Raw genomic sequence first — 23,519 nt, forward strand, 5'->3', positions numbered from 1 at the left:
AACGCACAACCGTCGCTAAGGCGTTGTTATAGCGACTCGTGACTTGGCGTTATAATGTTGTATAGCGCTCACTGATTTGACGGCGACGAGTCACTTGCCATCTTTGCAACTGGAACAATGACCGGGCGTCGACGTAAAAACGTAACGCATGTGTTTACATTTTTACCAACGGCAAGAGCACACATTTATATCGGTTCCAATTACCCGATATAAACGGCAAAAATGGATTCGAATCTAACTGGATTTGAATCCAAAGGATTCGTTATTCTACTTTGAACATCCCTAGGCACGAGGGACACATTTGAAATTCGATCGCAATTCTACTCCCTAACATTATACGGATTCATATTGGAGAGCCTAGCTCTTTTTTGGGCGGACATGTCTTTAACCTTGCTCTCAGAACCGGACAATAACGACACTATAAGATGCATAACATGTCAACCCACCATTTCCCACCGTCACGTTTCTAGTTAGCCTATATAAGACTGCGATCGATATTTATCTCTAAACTGACGTCTAAGTCTAAACTGACGTCACATATTAGAATACAATTTTATGTTAACAAAAATCTCTGTAAGATTTCTTGCCTCTAGCGGCGCAAACTGTTATGTACGGTTGCCAGGAAGATCGTCCTGGCATTGCTATTGTCGCAACAATGACTTTGTGACGTAAAATCCATTGTGGTGCAATTACCTTGTGCGAGACCGCATGGTTATTAGTTATTAGTGTCTGTGATGTGCTGAACGCATGAAAGTGAGTTGTGATAGCTAAGTAACGACATTCTGATTCTATTTGAAACAGAAATTTTACTGCAAATGTGCAAAAGTTGTACCTAAGTAAATTGGACCTGTGAACTTTGCGCTGAGCATTGGAATATTGTGACCCGATTAATTTACTGTGGGCAAGATTCGGCGTACATCGATCTGTGCGAGGAAGTGACTTGGTTGCATTGCTGTACGCCGGTATGTTTTAATGTAATGGCCTGTATCTTGGTGTGTTTTTATATGTTTTACTCATTACGCCTTACGATATTTACAGTGTGAAAACCGTAATCTGTGATTTCCAACTGGGAAGTCTAATGCCTGGACCGATCAAAGTTTGGTACGTTATTTGTTTCTCTCCTGTAAATGCGTTTGTCGTTGTTCCTCGTTCTGACTTTTACTAGTGTTGTTATATATGCAGAAAACCGCGTTTATTGCGCGCGTCATTCATCTTGGTCGAAATAAAATTCTGTTGCTCGCACTGGTAGCTTGTCCAGGCGCTGCACTGAAAGTGCGCCGCTACATCGTTTTCAAACTGATCAACGTGTCTTAACCAACAAATGGATCCGGATGATGAAGTTATTGTTGCCGCTCACAGAAGTCTCATGGCTAAATATGTCAGAGCTGAAAGTATGTTACTTAAACCTACTGACGCGCCTGCCGTTGAACAATTCCTTCCCGAAGTCGAAAAGGACTTTCAAAGAGTAATGTCACTGTGCGAAACAATGTCCGACGGGGACATTGTCCCAGGTAGCCGCACAAGAAAGATAGATTATATTCGAGACAAGATCGAGTTCGACGAGCGTATGGAACAATGGCTGTGTGATGTGCGGCAAAAAACTCCAGTTTCCAACGCATCTCTACCGCCATTAGTGGACAGTCCCTTTATCGTAGACGATCAAAAGAGTATAGGCTCTACGACCAGCTCCATGCGTAGTTTGAGGTTAAAAGAAAGTCAAGTTAAACTTCGGATTGCCCAAGTGACCCGGCGACAGGACGAGGAACGCAAGCAAGAGGAGGCGGCTAGAAGGAAATTAAAACAGGAACTGGCGGACCGCGAGGCAAAAGCAAAGCAAGATTTGGCCGACCGCGAGGCAAAGGCAAAGCAAGATTTGGCCGAGTTTGCGGACCGCGAGGCAGAACTTGAGCGAGAGTTAGCAGACCGAGAGTCGCAACGAAAGTTGGAACTTGCTGAAACTGAAGCTAGAGCTTGGGAGGATGCGTCTGTAGTTGAATCCATTTGTGGTAAGCAACATCCTGGATTTTCTGGCTCGACAACAGTGCCTTTGCCGAGTAGCCCACTGGACAGCCCTGTGCATACCTACATTGACTATAAAGCGCAACCGACAGCACTTTGTAAGAATTATGCGCAAGACCAGCGATATACTGTACGCGACACTTTCGTCCAGAAATACGTTAAAGAAGAAGCAATTCCGCCTTACCAATGCCGCGCACATGAGCCGACACAACTTAAATTTGATTCCTATCAGGCGCCCCCAAAACCACTCGAAACTCAAGCGCCCCGTGCTAGCCACAACCGATACCTGGAGGTTGGTGAACGTTTTCTCCCGAAACCGATTGTAGAAAAGTTTAAAGGTGACCCCATGGACTATTGGAGCTTTATCAACCGTTACCAATTGCATATTGCGGATAAGGTTGAATCGTTCGACCTGAAGCTGATTTATTTGTTGCAACATTGCGAAGAGCGTGTATACGAACAATTGAAGCACCACTCTGCGTGTGAAAGCCCTCGAGAGGGTTACGAAATGGCCCGACGCGAATTATACGAAAGGTGCGGGCAGCCCCATATAATAGCTCGGCGCTGCGAGAATTTGCTACAGGATGTCCCGAGACTAACTTCAAATGACCCAGCCGGTCTCGAGAAACTGGCCGTACTGCTCCGAAATTGCTGTGCTTCCCTGGAAAAAATGGTTGGTACGTCCATTGTAGACTCGGTGGGATTTATTTCCTCGATTGCTTACAAACTGCCACTTAAGATGCGGGAAAAATGGGTCTCTGAATCGTTGCGTGTTCAGGATAGAACAAATAATGTGGCGAGATTTGCTGACTTCGCAAAGTTTGTCATAGAGCAAAGCCGAGAAGCCAATTCGGTTTTTGGAAAGTGCTTGTTTTCTTCTCCTGTGGAAAAGACTGACACAGCTGCACCCAGAAGACAGAAAGTATTTGCGTACAACGTAAACGTATCAGCTCCGGAGAGTGCCGCAGCAGCTGATTTCTCACGTCTGTGCACACTTTGTAAAAGGCCTCATCGAATCGACGAGTGTATACAATTTAAACGTAAATCGTACGAGGAGCGAAGAAAGTTTGCAAGAATCAAAGGGCTGTGTTACAAATGTTTGTCTCCTGGGCATTCGGTACGCGATTGTAAAGCTGAGACTAACTGCGACGAGAAAGGTTGCGACAGTGCCTATCATCACACTTTACTTCACAACCCGAAGTGGATAAGCAAACCCACAGATTCCGAGGAAGAGAGAAACGGCAATGTGGGCGAATTTCACAACGACTGCATGAATTCCGTCATCAACAGAGAAAATGGTTTGGCACGGAGACCGTCCGCTTACCTGGATATACTTCCTGTTCAAGTACGATGTAGACACAAGCTGGTGAATACATACGCCTTGATTGACTCAGGTTCTAATATGACATTTTGCGAACGTCAGTTGGCAGAGAAGTTGGGTGCTAAAACAACTGCGAATGGCGTGCACTTTAAGCTAAACACATTAACCACGGATCAGCCTGTAGCCGTTGACACTACTTCTGTGTCACTATTGGTTTCACCGCTAAAGGGGGGACAAGAGCTGAAACTCCCTGATGTTGTATTGGTTAATAGGATCCCCGCAAACCCTAGCCGGGTACCAGAAGCTAAAAGGCTGCAAAAGTACGAATATTTGCGCGGTGTCGACTTGCCACAAATAGAGGGTGGCGCTGTAACATTGCTGATTGGGAACGATAATGCGATCGCACACAGGTGCCTGGAGAGCCGCTTTGCGCCCAATCCACGCGAAACCCCAGATGCGGTTAGGACGCCGCTGGGATGGCTACTGAAGGGCCCTTCTCTGGAGTCACAAGCGCATGTGGAGGAAGAATCCAGCTTCTACTTGACGGCGTTTTCCTCAGATGTTGAAGCTGACTGTTTAGGAAACGTACTTATTAACGATGAAGGAAGCTCGTTTCCATCGCTAGAAGACGATATCGGCGATGTTGAATCTCTGATGCAATGGCTGCGCAGTCACGAGGAGGTTTCTAATTTTGGGATGAAATACTCGAGGGAGGATGTAGTCGCCTACGATATGATGACGCGACTGGTAGAACGCGTCAACGGGCATTATCAGCTGCCACTTCCGTGGAAGAATGACAGTGAGGTTCTCCCAGACAGCTTGCCAATGGCCAGTGGGCGCTTGGAAGGCCTAAAGAAGCGCCTGTTGCGGAATTCCGCGATGCGCGATAAGTACATCGAGAATATGACCACCCTGTTAGAAAAGGGTTATGCAGAACGAATTCCTGAGGACCAAGTTGGTACGAAGAATAGAGTATGGTACCTCCCACACCACCCAGTCGTCAACCCAAAGAAACCTGAAAAGGTCAGAATCGTTTTCGACTGTGCCGCGAAGTGCTCGGGTCAATCAATTAACGACAAGCTAATGAAGGGACCCGACTTGGTAAACAACCTTGTTGGCGTTTTGGCGAGGTTCCGAAAGGATCGTGTTGCAGTTGTCGCGGACATAGAGGCCATGTTCCACCAGGTGTCGGTCGCTCCCCGTGATCGCGACGCTTTAAGGTTCTTATGGTGGCCAGGAGGAGACATGTCAAAGGTGGCTACTCCGCACCGGATGAATGTACATTTGTTCGGTGCCCGCTCTTCCCCCAGCTGTGCTACGTTTTGTTTACGTGAAACTGCAAGGGAGCACGGAAAGTTCTTCGACCCCAGAGTTGCTGATGCTGTGAGATACAACTTCTATGTCGACGATTGCCTCGCGACAGCCCCTTGCGACTCAAGCGCCATTAAGTTAGTGAAAGACTTGAAAAGCTTGCTCGCCTTGGGTGGATTCAAATTGACGAAGTGGGTTTCCACCAGCGACGCAGTCATGGAATCTGTTCCAGTCCAAGAAAGAGGCAAGGCATGCCAAAACGTTTCTTTAGGGGATTGCGTGCAGCAACGTGTGTTGGGAATAAACTGGGACGTGAACGAAGATGAGTTCCAATTTAGCGTCGACCTGCCCGCTAAACCGCTGACCCGACGAGGTATGCTCTCGGTAACTAATTCCCTTTTTGACCCCCTGGGATTCGTGGCACCTGTCGTTCTGGAGGCCCGATTGATGTACCGCAATCTGTGCCAGAAGAAGTTGGACTGGGACGAGGAAGTTGGTGGAGCTGACTTGACAAAATGGAGAAAATGGTGCGGCAGCTTGGAACGTTTGCGCGCTGTCCGGATTCCCCGATGTTTTAGGCCTAAAACAACGAACGACATAACAGGCCAACAATTGCACTTCTTCGCCGATGCCTCTACAGTTGCAAGAGGATGTGTGTGCTACCTACGGACAACGATGGAAGACGGCAGTGCACACTGCAGTTTTGTAATGGGAAGGTCGCTCTTGTCAGGTTCTGGAAAGCACACGATCCCTCGTTTGGAGTTGGAGGCGGCGCTGGATGCTGTCAAGCTTTCCAGGACAGTCAAGAAGGAGCTGTGTATGGAAAACTGCCCTTGTGTTTTTTGGAGTGATTCTACTATTGTTCTTCACAGTCTCTTTGCAGACAGCAAGAACTTTCCGGTATTTTCTCGAAACAGGCTTTCCCAAATTGAGAAATTTACGTGCGTACATGATTGGAGACACGTCCCTACCGCTTCGAACCCAGCAGACCAAGCCTCACGCGGCATGGCGGCCGACGCCTTCGTTGGGTCGAAATTATGGCAAAACGGGCCAGACTTCCTGCGATTTCCCCCGGATCAGTGGCCCAAGGGATTTGCTAAACCCGAAGTACCGGAAGGAATCTACAGCAGCTTTGATTTAAAAGAAACAACTGACGTGTTTCTTTCAATCAGCGACAGCTCACCGACCGATAAGCTGATCAACCACTTTTCGTCGCTCTACCGACTTAAAATCGCCACTGGATGGCTCTTGCGCGTCCGAGGATATCTTCACAAAAAGACTAAAGGGGAAACCGCTACGCTTTCTCGCTCGCCAATCACCGTTATTGAGCTACGGGACGCTGAAAAGGCACTTGTACAATACAACCAGCGGCAAGAATTCCCAAATTGGACTAAAGGAGACCTTCCCTCGCACCAAAATAAGACGTCTCAGATCTACAAGCTAAATCCCATCATGGTAGACGGCGTGTTGCGAGTAGGAGGAAGACTGGAAAACTGTTGCCTGGATTACGAAGCTAAACATCCCGCCATTATCCCACACAAATCTCACTTTACCGATCTGCTAATTGAACACTACCACAGCAAGAAAGCAGGACACTCGGGTGTCAACCATACAATGAACCTGTTATGTCAGCGCTACTGGGTTGTTAACGCGCGAGTTGCAATCCGTCGTGCCTTGCGAAAATGTCTACTTTGCCGACGACGTGATGCCAACCCAGGATCGCAGCAAATGGCCGATCTGCCGTCGGCCAGACTACAATTAAATGAGGCCCCTTTCACCCACACTGGGGTGGACTACTTTGGACCTTTCACAATTAAGATACGCCGAAGTGAAGTGAAACGCTATGGGTGCCTTTTTACGTGTATGACCAGTCGCGCAATCCACCTGGAAGTTTCCCCCGACCTTTCGACAGATGCTTTCATTAACGCTATGCGACGCTTCATTGCACGTCGCGGACCAATCAAGCACATGTATTCAGATAACGGGACAAACTTTGTCGGAGCGGAACGAGTTCTCCGAGAGTCTGTCGATGAATGGAACCAACAGCAAATACACAACTACTTGAGACAAAAGGCGGTCACTTGGCACTTTAATCCTCCTAGTGCCAGTCATTTTGGAGGTGCTTGGGAAAGGATGGTCAGATCTGTCCGCCGCATATTGATGACGCTGCTTCCAGACAAACCACTCGACGATGATTTGCTACACACTTTATTCCTTGAGGTTGAAGATATTGTGAACTCGAGGCCCTTGACTCAAGTTCAATTAGAAGTAGGAGAGGAATTACCACTTACTCCTAACCATTTGCTGAAGCTAAAACCAACGGTCGGTTTGCCGCCAGTGAATACTTCGAAGACCGACTGCTACGCGAGACGCCGGTTTCGTGCTGTTCAGTACCTTGCTGACGAGTTCTGGCGTCGTTGGATGCAAGAATACCCTCGGACAATCATCGCCAGACAGAAGTGGCATGAACGTAAGAAGAATTTTGCCGTCAACGATATTGTGCTGTTGGTAGACGATTCGACCCCGAGAGGGCGCTGGCCTATGGGCCGAGTTCTTAACATATTCCACGACAAAAACGGAATCGTCCGAAGCGTTGAAGTGAAGACTACCAGCGGAATTCTGAAGAGACCTGTTGCAAAGCTGTGCGTTATCGTTCCTGCCGAGACTGAGGGCGACGAAGAAGAAACAGAGCCAAGGATGTAGAAAATTCGGACTGCCATGGACGTTTATTTCGCGTGCGCCGGAGCCTATTGAGGCGCAAATCTTTTAATTGTTGTAAAAAATTGTAAACGCATAACTGTAGCGTTTCCCATTTTGGTGGGGGAGGATGTAAGATTTCTTGCCTCTAGCGGCGCAAACTGTTATGTACGGTTGCCAGGAAGATCGTCCTGGCATTGCTATTGTCGCAACAATGACTTTGTGACGTAAAATCCATTGTGGTGCAATTACCTTGTGCGAGACCGCATGGTTATTAGTTATTAGTGTCTGTGATGTGCTGAACGCATGAAAGTGAGTTGTGATAGCTAAGTAACGACATTCTGATTCTATTTGAAACAGAAATTTTACTGCAAATGTGCAAAAGTTGTACCTAAGTAAATTGGACCTGTGAACTTTGCGCTGAGCATTGGAATATTGTGACCCGATTAATTTACTGTGGGCAAGATTCGGCGTACATCGATCTGTGCGAGGAAGTGACTTGGTTGCATTGCTGTACGCCGGTATGTTTTAATGTAATGGCCTGTATCTTGGTGTGTTTTTATATGTTTTACTCATTACGCCTTACGATATTTACAGTGTGAAAACCGTAATCTGTGATTTCCAACTGGGAAGTCTAATGCCTGGACCGATCAAAGTTTGGTACGTTATTTGTTTCTCTCCTGTAAATGCGTTTGTCGTTGTTCCTCGTTCTGACTTTTACTAGTGTTGTTATATTTGCAGAAAACCGCGTTTATTGCGCGCGTCATTCATCTTGGTCGAAATAAAATTCTGTTGCTCGCACTGGTAGCTTGTCCAGGCGCTGCACTGAAAGTGCGCCGCTACAATCTCTTTCAAAAAAGTCTTTCAATTTATAATTGGTCAATTGGAATTCACTTCACTCTTACGCTTATGGATCTTTGTGTGCTAATTTCAGTTTAAATTAGAGTTAAACTATTCAGCAGGGCAATACCCCCAAATGCATACAACCTTTTACACACCCCCATCTAATTTGAAAAAAAATGGCAGATTATCTGATTACACACAAAATATGACAACAATAAGTATTAACAACACATCATAGATTATACAACAGTAGGTTTTAGTCTTAGTACAACCAATCCCAACCCTGCACATAAAAACAACAGATGTATAATAACAATAGCCTACATGTGAATAAAAGTTACGAGAAAATATACATCAATCATCCATTTTTGAAATGCGTGCCTTGTTTAATCACGGAAAGCCTGAACGTTTTTTTGTCACAATTTAGAGAAACCCGAGCCGATTGCAAAGGAACCGGACATCCTGCCCTCTAGAAAATACTGAACAGGCGTTTCGTTGACAATCAGAGATCAGAATCCTGCCCTCTGCTGTGTTTGTGTTGCCTCTGTTTAGTCAGTGTACCATGTTGGATTTCGCAATATCACACCATGTTAAACTTCGCCACACCCACAAAAACGGTTAATTTACTTAGTAAGTAGTCCTGAACTAAACTATAGTGTTTCCCACGCGAAGTATGGGTCGCCTCTAAACTATTTGTTTGTTTTTTGCAAAACATACATGTTTTGATATTTTCCACAGCGAATCAATAAATTAGGAACCCCTGACAGTTCGGCAAAACTGCCGAATATTCGGTTTTGGCCGAACCGAAAATTAGCCGATTCGGTACATCTCTAGTATTTATACAGCCCCATTTTCGTCACGTAAAGCAGAGTGTTGTTTACCGTGCAATCGTTCAGTGTGCTTGCTGCGCCGGTTGCCCAGTGTGTAAGAGTTGTAGATACTTTGAGCTGTAAACGAGATTTATCGTTTGTAATGTTTGATTGAATGCTTTAGCCCAGGGGTCACCAAACTTTTTTTCACGGCGGGCCGGATGACCTTAAAAATGCCTTGCGAGGGCCACATAGGTTACAGGCCCTAAGGCAGCGCCATTCCAAACGGTGGTCTGCGAAGCGTCTTTGTGGGACCAACTAGAGTACAATTTTTTCCGAGTCAGATCGTGCTACAGTAAATAGTAAAATTTTGTTGAAAATTATAGAATCTCTTCTACAGGCAAAACTCATTTATTCCATCACAATTAGCCTAACAATAGAAAATGCGTTTGTTTGCGCACAATGATATATGGTCTGTTATGTAACAAACTGCCTTTGGATCAAACGTAAAGTTAATCCTACATGTTGTTGCATAAATACTTTGACATTAAATTATCTTGCAACAGATGTACATTAAGACCAACTACTCTAGCGGGTAGGATGAAATGACGTCGCGGGCCTAGCGGGTCGGATGAAATGACGTCGTAGTTTGGTGACCCCTGGTTAAGCCTTATGTTTTGTGTGTCATTGTGTATCATAGTTGTCCGTGTTTCTTTTATTAAAATATTGTTTTAGCAAGAGGTTTTGTCTTGATAATATAATTTAACTATAGCTATATAATTCTTACACAAAAACCATAAGCGAAAAAGTAAAGTCACGCACTGGGTAGCATAAGCTTGATAATATAATCTACATTAGCGTAAGGTTATACTCTAAAACAGGGCTACTCAATTAGTTTTGTAAAAGGTCCAGATAGAAAAGTGAAAAATTACCAAAGGTCCGGACACATTGGTCAGAAATACAAATGCAACATGTCGGAGTCTATTTTGGTTATAGGTAATGTGGAGAATCACTGTCAAAAATGAAAGCTTGGACTGGGCACTAAACGTGATTTTATTCCTTTTGTAGGTAGCTAACCTATACTGTGTAGGCCTAAGCTGAATTCGCAAATATTTTAAAAAGTGTACTAGAATACTTAAAAAATGTATAAGGATCTAGCACAGTTTTACGCAAACTGTGCGCCGTTATGTCAGGTATGCCGCGGTGTGTCTGTTACCCAATTTTTAAACATAATTTTCCTACATCAAATTCAAACGTTGCGAAACGAAAGTACAGTGACTTTGATAATTAACACAAACAAACTTTCGCAAGTGAGATAAAAAACCGTAAGCAAAAATGGTTTAGATTACGTGTTACACACACGCATAAATTCAAGAAAGTTTCATGTGACTTCCAACAAATCAACCAGCTCTGACGTTAAGTATGACTTAATGTAAACAGGCAGAAATAACCATACATTTACATGTACAACACTGCAAAACCCACCTGTCTGGCTTGTATTTGGATAACTGAGCCGTACGTCAATAATGCACGCTTCATTTTTCAACGTTTTTAGTGTCAATTAATAAAAAACACCTAGCCAAAAAATCTGGATCAAAACTGAATAAGCATAAGATTGAACTATAGTTTTTTGTACTGATCTTTTATTTTAAAAATGGAGAGACCACAATCTTACCTAATAGTTTAGGCTCCAGCTAAAACCTGATTTAATTTTGATACTTGCCAAATGAACTTATTTTAATCGGCTAATCACGCGTGTCGTTAAGTGATTCATTTAGAGTAGACGGTCTATGAGTAAGTATGATGAAAATCACATTGGCTGGCAGGAATACTCTGTCATTTGTCGGTCCATTTAACTAAACTTTTAACTCCTATAGACCTAAAGCTTCTCCACTGATATACCACACGACAAAACGATGAAAATACACAGTAACTCTATTGTGTTACTTGTCCCTGCAGTGCCACCAACCGAATGGAAAGTTTTACGCGGTTTGGCTTGGTGTGCCATTTCCATGCGCGCTGGTTGAAAGTCAGCCCACATGGCGAGGCTAAGGACAAGCGAAGCCCCGGGCACTACTTTACTCCTACGCCAAATTACACAACGTTTGTATGAGCAGCGTTTTACAGCAATTCGCCTGTTGGGTGTGTTAAGGTTACATTCAAAATTATTATGCATTGAAAAAGACTCGCCACGGGGTCGTTTGCATTTTCAAAAGAGTTTAAGTGCTTCGTTTTAGTTCTACAGAGTGGTGCGTAAATAGGCAATTTGTACACCCCAACACATCCTAATTTGTACAACTAAAAATATAAACTACTGTTCCATTTTTCCGAGCGCCGCCAAGCAGTTTGAAATTCGATCACAATTCTATACGCCCTAACGTTACAGATTCATTTTGGAAAGCCTTGCTTTGTTGGCGGAAATGGCAACTTTTAACTCAATTCTCAGATCTGCTGTACAACAACTGCTTAACGCCATAAGGTGCAAAAGACGTCAATCCACCATTTCTAACAAAAACGATTACTTTATACATCAGTAGTTTTCAACCTTTTTCATGCCGCGACCCATTTCAACAACCAAATGGAACATGCGACACCCTTTTAAAAAATCATGTTCATTTAGTAATCACTAGAATAAACTCCCACTTTGGGCAAAGAGAAAGTGTCTAAGCTTGCTGGTCCGTTTGGTTTTGGTACATAAAGTATCTTGCAACAACAGGCTGAGACGCTTTACCTCCTAGCTTTAAGTGTTTTGACTTTTTGACGTTCGTTTGCTCACGCGGTGCAGTGGCACTTGCATTGAATAATCTTGTACACAGTCACGTAATATAACAGGAAGGAGCTATGAGCAAAACGCCAAGTTATGTGCAGGCGGCAACGACAGCTCGCTGAGTGCATTGAAAAGGCCGAACTGCTTAACTTTTAAAGCTACGAAACAGCTCAAGAGAGAGGATTTATGGAACCTTATGAAGAAAATAAACTTTTCTCACCAAAAAAATTGTGGGATAGCTGAAATGAAGGGCACACTTGTGGATGTAATCTGCACAACAAGAGAAAACGTTTAGGACCTTCACAAGAAATTACTAGAGTATCATATGTACAACACTCGAGGCTTTATGAAAGCGATACGATTAATGTAGGCGTTGGATGGGTCCCGATACCGTTCCCAAATGCCTTAATTGTTAAAAACATGAAAGAGCACTATGGTAAAGTAAAGAAAATAGTACATAGAAAAGACAAAGGACTTTTTTTCTAGAATGTGGATACTCACAATGAACAAATTTGAATCTTTATACCCAGCTACATTCGCGTCATTGGCAATGAACTTTGTGTGACCTATCATGGACTAGCAATAAACTGCAAATATTGTGGAGGCACAGGCCACAAAGAGTCTGCTTGTGTCAAAAGAAATGAAGATTTTCCATAGTTACAAAACCGACAAAAACAAAACAAAACCCAAAAAGCACGGCAAAAATGTGCAAGCGCCGTCGAAATAGTCCAACAGAATTTCCGTACTGTAGCGGCTCCCTCACTACCGTTATCGTGTGCTTTCATACTACAGCGAACCAGACAGATTGCCTTCTTTCTCCGACTCTCGTCTTATGCGGCGTATTCGCTCATGCTCTCGTATTCTGTGCGGATACACAATCCCAGTAAAATGCCCAAGCTGCAACACCGGAAACTTAGTGGACCAAGACTGCAGGCATTTCTTCTGCAGCAAATGCAAAAAAGAATATATAGTGGCCAAGGCATGTTGTGATGAGTCAACCTTGTTCCTATTGCCACAATTGCAAACAGAAACAAAATGTCCGAAATGTCACGCACCGATGAGACTAATGTCATGCTGCAATGAAATTCAACCAGGATACATAATGGATGACAACATGTTCAAATGCATTCGATGCCAAAGGTATGCTATTACTTGTGAGCGTATTACTGTTAACGCTTTGCCCGAAATTGCTATGAGTAAAGACTGTATCAATCCCGCCTGCCGAAAAAAATTAGTCCACTGCAGCTGTGGGGGAAAAAACGCTGTAAATATTAAACCAAGTCAACCTTACAACTGTAATTGTGGTTTTAAATATGGATCATAGAAGTAGGAGTTCAGAAATATGAATAGAAGTTTTTGTTTTTCAACTTTTTTTTTACTGCAATGTCTGTATTAAATATTGCCTCATTTAATTGGGGGTGTATGAGGAATGATAACAAACGAAAAACCATTTTTTTACTTTCTCAAAGAGGAAGCATTTCATGTCGTTTTTCTCCAGGAAACGAAAAATTGTGGGAAATAGAATGGGGTAACAAAATAGTTTGGGCGCATGGCTCTACCTGTAGTAAAGATGTGGCAATCCTGCTCACAAAAATTTGTACCCACCCAAAGTCGTAGAATAAGACATCAAAGGGGGGTACGTTTTAATCGACCTCAAATGTAACAACCGCAAATTGAAACTTGGCAAACAACGATTACCCAGTGTTTTTCCGACTCTTTTTTTGCGAATTTAGCCGACAAAGATAACTCCCATTAAAGGCGTGTAACGTTTCTGGTTAAACTACTAAGACTACAATTTCTGTCTCAAGTATAAACTATTGTCACAAATTAAAATACAATTTTACATTAACAAAGATTAAGTCTTTCAATTTATACTTAGTCAAGCGTAAATTCACTCTTACGCTTATGGATCTTTGTGTACCAATTTCAGTTTAAATTAGAGTTAAACTATTTTAGCAGGGCAATAGCTCTAAATGCATACAACCATTTACACACCAGCATCTAATTTTAATAAATGAGTCACGATATAACACGCAGGGCAAAAATGGCAGATTATCTGATTACACACATAATATGAAAACAATTCTTAATATTAATAACACATCTAAGATTAAACAAACACAGGGCTTCAACGAAGGCTTAACAAACTGTTAGTCTAAGTTTTAGTCTTAATACAACCAATCTCAACCGAAAATAAAACATCTGCCCCGACGCAGCTAAGGCAAAGCGTTAATTTGCCTCTCTCGAGCTTACGTCGTAGGTTTCTTTTTTACACTCTAAAAAGAGAATACATACGGTTAAAAGTTACGAGAAATATACATCAATCATCCATTTTTGAAATGCACGGTTCTAGTTTGTTTAACAACGGCAAGCCTAAACGTTTTTTGTCACAATCCGAGAAACCCGAGCCGTGTGCAAAAGAACATGACATCCACTAAAACTGGACATGTCAATTGACATAAGGTACGCAGATGACACTACGCTAATTTCAACTGTGTTCGAAAAACAAAAATTATCAACTCTCGAACTCGAAAAAGCCTGCAGAAAATGGGGCCTGAAGATAAACCCTTCGAAATGCGCAATCATGTCTCCAGAAGAACACGAAAACATCACAATAAACGAACGCATAGTCCCAAAAGTAAGAGAGTTTAAGTTCCTCGGCAGTTTGATCCCTAACTGTGCCTCTGACGTCCAACACAGAATATCCATGGCGTCACAGGCGTTTGGTCTTCTGAGGAGTAACATCTGGACCTCTAGAGACATGTCCAGAACCCTAAAAAAAGGTTATATAAGGCTTTAATCCTCCCTATAGCGACGTACGGTTCTGAGTCATGGACTCTCAGAGAATAGGAGATTAGAGCTCTGCTGGTGTTTGAAATGAAATGCCTCAGAACAATCTTAAGAGTGACACGGATGGACAGACTCAGCAATGAGCACATTTGAAAGACGCTGGACATGACCGAAACCATAGAAGATGTGGTGTCGGCGAGGAGACTTCGATGGTTCGGGCATGTTGCCAGAAGCAGTGAACTCATAAATTCCAGCTACAAGCAAGACTTTGGTAAAGGTAGAAGAAGAGGACGCCCACCAAAGAGATGGACAGACGCCTTCGGGCAAAAGTGTGGAGTTCCTCTTCCAACGCTAGAGAGGGATGCGATCAGAAGAAAGAACCTGGTGTCCATCAAAACAAGGGGACGCCAAGTCCTGAGCATTGATTGATTGTTTGATTGAGCTAACAGTAGGCTAGTATGAAAATCATATCCGAGTGCAGTATAAAGCCAAGCGATTTACTAATTAGGATTTTGAAAACAGAAGCTGTAGAAGTAGACAGTGCACAATGTTTCGACCTATAAGGTCTCAACAGTGCAGCTGATTAAAAGACATATGCCATATTGGTTAGTGTAGCCACCTAATGGCCCTCCAGTTTGTTGGAAGTAACAGGCAGAACATTAATGCCTCACCAAATATGTTCAATACCACAAATGGGTATAAACCACAGAAAAAACTGATTTTTAAATGCCTATAAGCAACTGCTGGGGAACCAAAGTGATGGCAATATGATTAATAAGCTAATAGATAGATAATAAGTAAGCTGCAAAAACTGCTCACTGTTTTGACCTGTAAGGTCTCATCAGTGCACCTGATGACAAGACATAGGCCATGTTGGCTAGTGTAGTAACATCCTGAAAAACCTTTCCTCGCCAATTCGGTTCATTGCTGCAGTTTTAAAGCAATTCCGACAAAAAAAGAAACCTGTCTATAAGTTTTTGAAAATACACTTCAAAGAGTTCATACATTTGAAAGCTAAAAACGTTTTAATAGCTCTACAATATTAAACAATAAACCCAATAACTAAAAAACTTTAAAACAGACACGGATTTGTCGCCAGCGGCTTTCAAAAACTAGCTGTTTACCACGTAGCCTACCTCATACAAAACATCAGGCGACGTGCAGTGTTAGTCATGCGTAACCGAAACGCGCAGAATAATAAAAGAAACGAGAGGAAAAGAGGAGCTGGACTACCATGTTAGTATACTATGGTGTAACCATAGATAACTTAATTCACTAGATGCGCAACTCGTCTGCCGACTAAATATTAAAAAAATCTCTCGGGTTAATTACTACATAGAACAAGATGTAACTTTTAATGTGTAGTTATGTTTTGTTGATGTATTTTTTAAACATTTTTATTTTAACAAATCTAATTTAATTACCACGAACGCGAATATATTGGTTTTGCCTTCCTTCAGACGTTGCACGCTCGAATGAACAAGTACACATTTCGTGTGCATTGGTAAGAACATACACATATTTTGTCGTCTTGTCGATAGTTTTTTGAGCTGCGACGTTTAGTTTGATAAAAATGTTTTAGTTTTTGGAATTTTCTTAATAATATCATAAAAAATGGCAATTAACCTTATTTATGTAGCAAGTTTGGACTTTGAATTCGTTTTGCATTATGTCTACCACCTTGCTACATATATGGGTTGCCATTATGGTGTCTGCATTTCTGGCCCCGTAGTCAATAAATCCAACTGTGGCCTTCCTAGAATACCAATTTTCTTGACTACATGAAAATAATAAATTTAAAAAAAACATGAAAAAGTGCATAAATTGCTGCTGTTAACTAACTTTGCATCCACAGAGCATTGGCTGCCAATTGGTTGATGCCATATGCACCAGAGCCAATATTTTTAACAATCTACCATACAGTGTTTTTTAGGATTGTATGATGATATGTCAGTTCAAAAAATTATGTGTAAAATTGCAACTTATACCTGTACCACTGCAAAGTACGTGATGATGGCAATATAAGAACACCACTGGTTCTGAGAGGATTATATGCTGCTGAAGCTCTAGCAAACAACTCAATTGCCCAATGAACCACATCAGGGTGGTACCGTCTCTAATTAATGGTCTTTGAAGCATTTTTACATCGCATTTTTAAAAAATGAGGCTTGCCACTCATTAGTGAGTGTTTTTGACTTTCAACCAAATCCTGCAGATGGAAAATGACACATTACTGTTCCAAAATTAAATAAGAAACATTTGAATCTGCCTACCAAGATATCCTAATGAATTCGGTCATCCACTGTTACCAATTCTTCTTCACTAGTTGCACTGGATTTCATTTGCTGCACTCTGTTGTGTTCCATTTTTTGCTATACTTTGCACACATTTTACACATTACCGGCCCTTTTTCTGTTACTGTGTTTGAATATTAGGTGATCTAGTTTTAAATGTGTTGCCATATCTACTGGCTACATTGCAGTGAGGTGAGCGAATTATGGTTGTGCCTGTCAGGGCGTTCCATGCTTGTATGACATGTTTGTTAATATTCTTGTTTTTTCCTGCTTACTCCCGTACAAAGTTTAAAGTTATCCAACTCCCCTGTAATGATGCAAAAAAAACAACAACAATAAAAGCCTAATGGTAAAAACTATCTTGTTTCAAAAGCAGGTGTTATACTTAAAAATGCATTTAAAGTTGATTTCCTCAATGGAGTAATACCCAAGGATAGTGGTTTAACTCACCATCCATAAAATGGAGCCCATTCAACCTCAACATTGCTTGAAATGCAAAGTCTACCACAAAAATTATAACATACAGAAACCCAGATTAATTCATAATAAACATAACTGTACCTTATGTATGCTTTAACAATTTTATTTTTATATTGTTCTACCAAAAGGTATTTGCCTTTTCTATAAAATGACCACTTTTCTAAATGTTGTACAACTTGTTGTTTAAAATGAATTCTTAACTTAAGAAGTGTGTACTAACTTTCAGCTGAGGACCTAATTGTTTAAAAGCTTTCTCAACACTTTTAACGCTGTGGTGTTTAACTTATGAAAGAACCTTTCTGTCAAATGGTGCTTTTCTGCTTGTCTTGGCCACAACAAATGATTTTAGCTGTAATAAACATTTATATGTTCATGGGCAATGTTACCAATTTTGTCCTGTACTGCTGTTTAGGAATTTTTTTTGGTGGCAAAGCACCAATTTTTAACTTTTTTCTGCAACCAATAATCAGCAGATCGCTTTTTTCAAAGTGATCTACACATATGAACGCTCTAAAATAATTACTGTTTAATTTTGACAACAGAAGTGGGTTAAAAGGAAATTAATATTACGTTTCTTTATGAAGCATGTATTATGTCTCCCTAAGTTGGGTCACGCAATGAGAGCACACATTTTTGTAAATTGCTGTAATGTTTCTTCATATCAGAGTTGCTTTGAAATTCAGGAATGCAAATTTTAAACAAAGATTTTTTGCCATTTGCTGGCACGGTGTAGCTAACCTAGCTATTACACAGAAATACAACTAAATCACAAATACGAGAATTTAGTCTTGTCCATGGTATATTTAACATACAAAATCAATCAAACAAAAACGGTTAGTGATCCTTTTAAAACACACAATAAACTTCTAAAAACGAATAAAATACACAAGATACATGGCACTTACGTAACCTGCAAGTTTATTATCACTTCAATTCCAACGTTATTTGACGTTTAATGCAATAAATTGCGATTTTTGCCAATATCTTCACTCTTCACCCATTGCCCGCCATTGTAAAGAAGCCAATGTGTACTGGTTCATCCAAGCGTGACCTGTCTGAGCGATTTCGCCGAGTTGCGCATCTAGTGGTAAGCACTTTTATGCAGTCTTTCCAGTCTGACTACGGTAACCATTGTCAGTTGATTGTTACCGTCATGGATGGATGATTTCAGTTTGGCGCGTGGTGAAACCATAGTATACTAACATGGTAGTCCAGCTCCTCTTTTCCTCTCGTTTCTTTTATTATCCTGCGCATTTCGGTTACGCATGAATAACACTGCACGTCGCCTGAAGTTTTGTATGAGGTAGGCTACGTGGTAAACAGCTAGTTTTGAAAAGCCGCTGGCGACAAATCTGTGTCTGTTTTAAAGTTTTTTAGTTATTGGGTTTATTGTTTAATGTATGTAGAGCTATTAAAACGTTTTTAGCTTTCAATTGTATGAACTCTTTAAAGTATATTTTTAAAAACTTATAGACAGGCATCTTTTTTGTAAGAATTGCTTTAAAATTGCGGCAATGAACCGAATTGGCGAGGCAAGGTTTTTCAGCATGTTACTACACTAGCCAACATGTCCTATGTTTATCATCATGTGCGCTGATGAGACCTTACAAGTCAAAACAGTGAGCAGTATTTGCAGCTTACTTATCATCTATCTATTGGCTTATTAATCATATTGTCATCACTTTGGTTCCCCAGCAGTTGCTTAGGCATTAAAAATCAGTTTTTTTTCTGTGGTTTATACCCATTTGTGGTATTGAACAGATTTGGTGAGGAATTAATGTTCTGCCTGTTACTTCCAACAAACTCGAGGGCCATCAGATGGCTACACTAACCAATATGGCATATGTCTTTTAATCAGCTGCACTGATGAGACCTTATAGGTCGAAACAGTGTGCACTGTTTACTTCTACAGCTTCTGTTTTCAAAATCCTATAATTAGTAAATCACTTGGCTTTATACTGCACTCGGATACGATTTTCATAGTAGCCTCCTGTTAGCTATAACATTATTATTAAAAAGCTAACATAAAGTAGTTTCATATTTTGTAATTTGAAAAAAGAAGCACATTTGTGCAGAAAGTACAGGCACTTTTGACAGTCATTTTGATTTATTTTTCAGAGCTCCTCTTTTAGACCTTTGGAACATTTTAGAAAAGAGCTTTTTGGCAAACGTGAACGACAAGACATGAATAAATAAATCCACGAATATTAAAACCTATTGGGTACTTTCTCTTTATCCATATCAACTTTCAGAATATCACATGTCCTATTTTGGAAACTTTCATAATGAGAATCATAGAAAACTTTTGCAATACACAAAAAAAGTCTAGCTTGTTGGTTGGCTAAAAAACTTTCTCTCATTTCAGGTACACACTTTGAGAAAGTTGAAGTAACTCTATTGAAGGATAAGTGAGACTTCCAGGCCCTTGCTCCATAAAAGAAACCAGCTGGCCCTGCGATTGCATGGTGGACAACTTGCTAACAATTTTACTTACTTTTGCAAAATTGTTTTTTGCCTTGAACAAAACATCACCTTCCAAATACTTTAAACTCCATGTTACTTATCACAGTATTTGACTGTTTTTCTGCACCACTTTATTAGTTGTTTATGATGTCTAGAAATTGTTTTTGTACCTTGATTTTTTTTCAAATAAACTTTTTGCTTCACATCACTCTTTTGCATGGTTTCTCATCTAATCAGTTCTTTTAGGAAAAATCTACCTCTTGTTGACAGTTTAAAATGAGTAACTTTGGAAAAAATATGGTCTTCGTTTAAGCTTGACTTTCCGTCTGTCCGGATCGAGTTCCTGGTCGGGGTCAAAGTCGTTAAACATCAGTTTATTAAAAATGCAGTCAGTTTGGAAAAGTTCCATTTTCACCAGACTTTAGTTTGATCCGTAACAAGCTTTATTCACCCTTGAATATGTTAGGTAAAACCACGCTAAAATCACTTCAACGCGGTTAAAGAAGGACTAAAAGGCAAAAAAAACTCAGTAAATTCCCTCCAACAGCATAATTCCAACCAAACGTAGTAATATTACACATGGTAGATGCATACAACCGACCACACACGCACAGTTTTGTCATTTTCCTGCTCTTAAGGCACCCAACTCAATGCAAGCATCCGACAAGCGTGCAGAGTTAATCAAGCGTGACGGTAACAATAGCTGGACTACCATGTTAGTATACTATGGTGAAACCAGGATGCGTGGCCTGTGATAAAGCGAAAACATGTGACCATTACTGAGTATTTTTTTTTAATTTAATGACACAATTGATAACTCAAAGTTGTGATTACGGCTGCGCGAACGTCGTCTGCAACCTAGTTTAAAACTTTAGCGAGCACACTACTATGAAAAGTATGGTGAAGTTCGTGTTGCCATCAATGCCTTGGTTTTAATTTTGTTAAAAGAAGTGTAGAAAAAGTTACATATTATTCTTTGGATTTTCCAACCACTCCCTGGAGGCAATCCGTAGTGGTCGTTACGTTTTTTTTTGTCCAGGACCTTCGCCAACAGCCATATTGTACCTGGAGTGAGGGACAGGATGCAAAGCTTTATCTCATTTTGAAATGAAATCTGTTTAAACAAGTTGTGAATTGAATATAGGGCGATAAATGTAAATTCAGCAATGAGTATGTGAGATAGATATCAGGTGGCCAAACAACAGACATTGTTTATTAAAACTACCTGTTTTTTGGAAGGGATTTCATTTAAAAAAAAAAGTTAACCAAAACCATTTGTTTTAAAAAGCAAACAAAATACTTACCAAAAATAATAAAAACTATGTTGTTTAGAAACTTATCATATATAAGTTCTGGATCTTAACAGTATTGATTCTGAATGACCTCTCCAAACTCAGCTTTTCTCATGAACAAACGAAAGATGCTTCTTGCAAATGGGTAATGTTTGCACAGGAAATATGGAACTGTTGATGACAGCAACAACAAGAAATTAAGTCAGTTGTTACTATTACTGCATACTGTGCATGTTGTTTTGTGACTGTAATTTAGATTGGAGTTTCCAGATAGCTTTAAAAATTTTTTCTATATTCTAATATGTAGATTTTGGTACTTTACACTCTCTTTCTTCACAATCCACTTTGCATACACGCACACAAACACTCAACAGCTGGTATAATCAGACTGAAGGTTGTGCACAGGTATCTTTGCAGTGTGTATATGGTCATATTCTCTCAATGTATTTTAACAAAATCTTTGCTCTAATCATATGTAAATCGGTTGCCAAGGTAGTTTTTTTATTTCGGTTTAAAAGGAATAGTTTTTCTTTACCTCTGTTTGCACTCCACAGTCAGTAAAACATGTTGAAAAGGAATGATGAACAAGTGTTGTCCAGGTGTTTGTAATTAGATTATAATCATGTAGACACCAACATAGAATTGGTTGTCCATTGACTTAAATAGTATTTTTTGGTAGAATATTTATGTCAAATTACTCCATTCTAAGATAGGATGATGGGCTCTAATTTTTTACATTTTTAATGCAGATTTTTTTTCTTAAAGTGATTGGCCTATTTTTACATGCTGGAGGAAGAATTAGCTGCTGTGAAAGTAACAGCAGTAGCTGCACATATAACAAAAGGTTTTTCATTCTATTTACGAACCCGCCACATCTTTTAGCTTATTTGTTTGTTTTGGTATTTTCACTAATAAGTAATTCAATAGTTGTATGCTTTGGAAGTATTTTTTGGTTTTTTTATGACTATATTACTATGGTCATGGACGTTTTTGTAGGTTTATTGGTTCATTTACAGTACAATTTTGACAACCTAAATTTTCCTTTTTAATCACAGTCACAAACTGACATGCTCTATAACTAAGGACACAATGTTTCCCATATATTTTTGAGTGTTTTACTTGTTAATGAAACAGCTTTTTGCAATGCACTGACACAAACAGTAAAGTGTTACAACACAGAATGTGGAACATGAAACAATGCTTAGAAACAGAAATATGACTTCAATAATTAATATTGTACAATTTAAACTTTTTCAGAAAATCGCACACATGTTTGCTTTACAGTAGACATTAAACAGTTGCATGCATTTTATGTTAAGATTGTATGTCATTTTTAAGAACTCATCTATTCTGTAGTACAGTGGTCTTCAACCTTTTTTGAAAGCGACCCCAATTTAAAAGAAAATTGAAACAGCATTTACATGCGACCCCATTTTTTCCGATAGGGGTAATGCCGAAATTAAAACTATTTTCATGTAAATATGCCCGCTTAATTTTCAAGTAGACTTCAGTGTACATTATTACGCTTAAATGTTAGAACGCAAAAGTTTTATTAAATTCCGCTCTACCAGATTGCAGAAATGAGTTAATTTATGTATTTTTCCCTATACCCGCTGTATCATTTTGGACACAATATGCCATTCATGGGTCTCTATCGCGTAACAATGGGTTGGATAACGTTTTTTTATGTACACTATTGCAACACAATGATTAGATTGTGACACGAGGTACCACGATGTACTGCAAAACTTGAGCAAAGGTTGCGAACTGGGACAAAAACATGTCATTTTTTTGGTAAAGTACTTAAAAGCCGATAGATTGAATTTATAGCGACCCCAGAAAAAGTTCACTTGGGGTCGCGACCCACAGGTTGAAGACCACTGCTGTAGTAGGTTGGTGCATATTGAAAATAAAATAGTATTTGCACAGCTTTGTGGTCTTGATTTTACAGAAAAACTTTCCATGTGACATGAGATAAAATTAATTTATATTTTAGAGTCATTTTGGTCACAATATGTCTGTGTTAAAAATGGGGGACACTAAAGAAGAAAAGCGGGAAACGCAGGAAATCAACTCCAAAAGCAGAAAGGAAAGGAAAAGCAGAAAAAAGGGAAATTTATGTTTCCTAAAAGAGGGAAAAAATAATTGCAGAAAAACAGGAAAAGGGTGAAATTTCTTGTTTCTTTGGGTTTCGAAATACGGAAACAAACTTCTCGTGACAGAACTTTAAACTTCTGCCGAATCCACTTCCAACATTGAAGATTTTGTCCATGGGAGTGTTTGAAATCTTTGATTCTGACAAAATGATTCCGATTTCTGGTAAATTGATTCTGACAGTGTGCTATTGCCATTGTTGCAACAATTATCAACTATCATTATATGTATATCATAAGTTAGGAAATCTTTATTTCCTGGTTAAAATCAGTTGAAAGT

General features: G+C 40.4%; 1 protein-coding gene and 1 long non-coding RNA gene across 7 annotated transcripts; both read left to right on the forward strand.

Annotated features, from left to right (window-relative positions):
• Positions 1-579: 579 nt before the first annotated feature.
• On the forward strand, positions 580-8,149 carry LOC145209363 (uncharacterized). The gene is made up of 4 exons (XM_080079643.1): positions 580-962; positions 1,039-1,101; positions 1,183-7,869; positions 7,946-8,149. Exon 3 carries the CDS (start codon positions 1,322-1,324, stop codon positions 7,352-7,354), a length of 6,033 nt encoding a protein of 2,010 aa, XP_079935769.1. The 5' UTR covers positions 580-962; positions 1,039-1,101; positions 1,183-1,321; the 3' UTR covers positions 7,355-7,869; positions 7,946-8,149.
• A 10,103-nt stretch (positions 8,150-18,252) lies between these two features.
• On the forward strand, positions 18,253-23,399 carry LOC145215365 (uncharacterized). Of its 6 annotated transcripts, none has more exons than XR_013857283.1 (3): positions 18,253-18,418; positions 21,394-21,491; positions 21,836-23,399. It is a non-coding gene; the product is annotated as an uncharacterized LOC145215365 (long non-coding RNA). The 6 variants fall into 6 exon arrangements; XR_013857289.1 differs by lacking the exon at positions 18,253-18,418 and adding exons at positions 18,653-19,552; positions 19,697-21,287 and having other exon boundaries at positions 21,394-23,399; XR_013857286.1 differs by lacking the exon at positions 18,253-18,418 and adding exons at positions 18,653-18,950; positions 19,450-21,287 and having other exon boundaries at positions 21,394-23,399.
• Positions 23,400-23,519: the final 120 nt, after the last annotated feature.

This window comes from Phallusia mammillata, chromosome 1, assembly GCF_965637545.1.
Source record: "Phallusia mammillata chromosome 1, kaPhaMamm4.hap1.1, whole genome shotgun sequence".
Classification (NCBI taxonomy): domain Eukaryota; kingdom Metazoa; phylum Chordata; class Ascidiacea; order Phlebobranchia; family Ascidiidae; genus Phallusia; species Phallusia mammillata.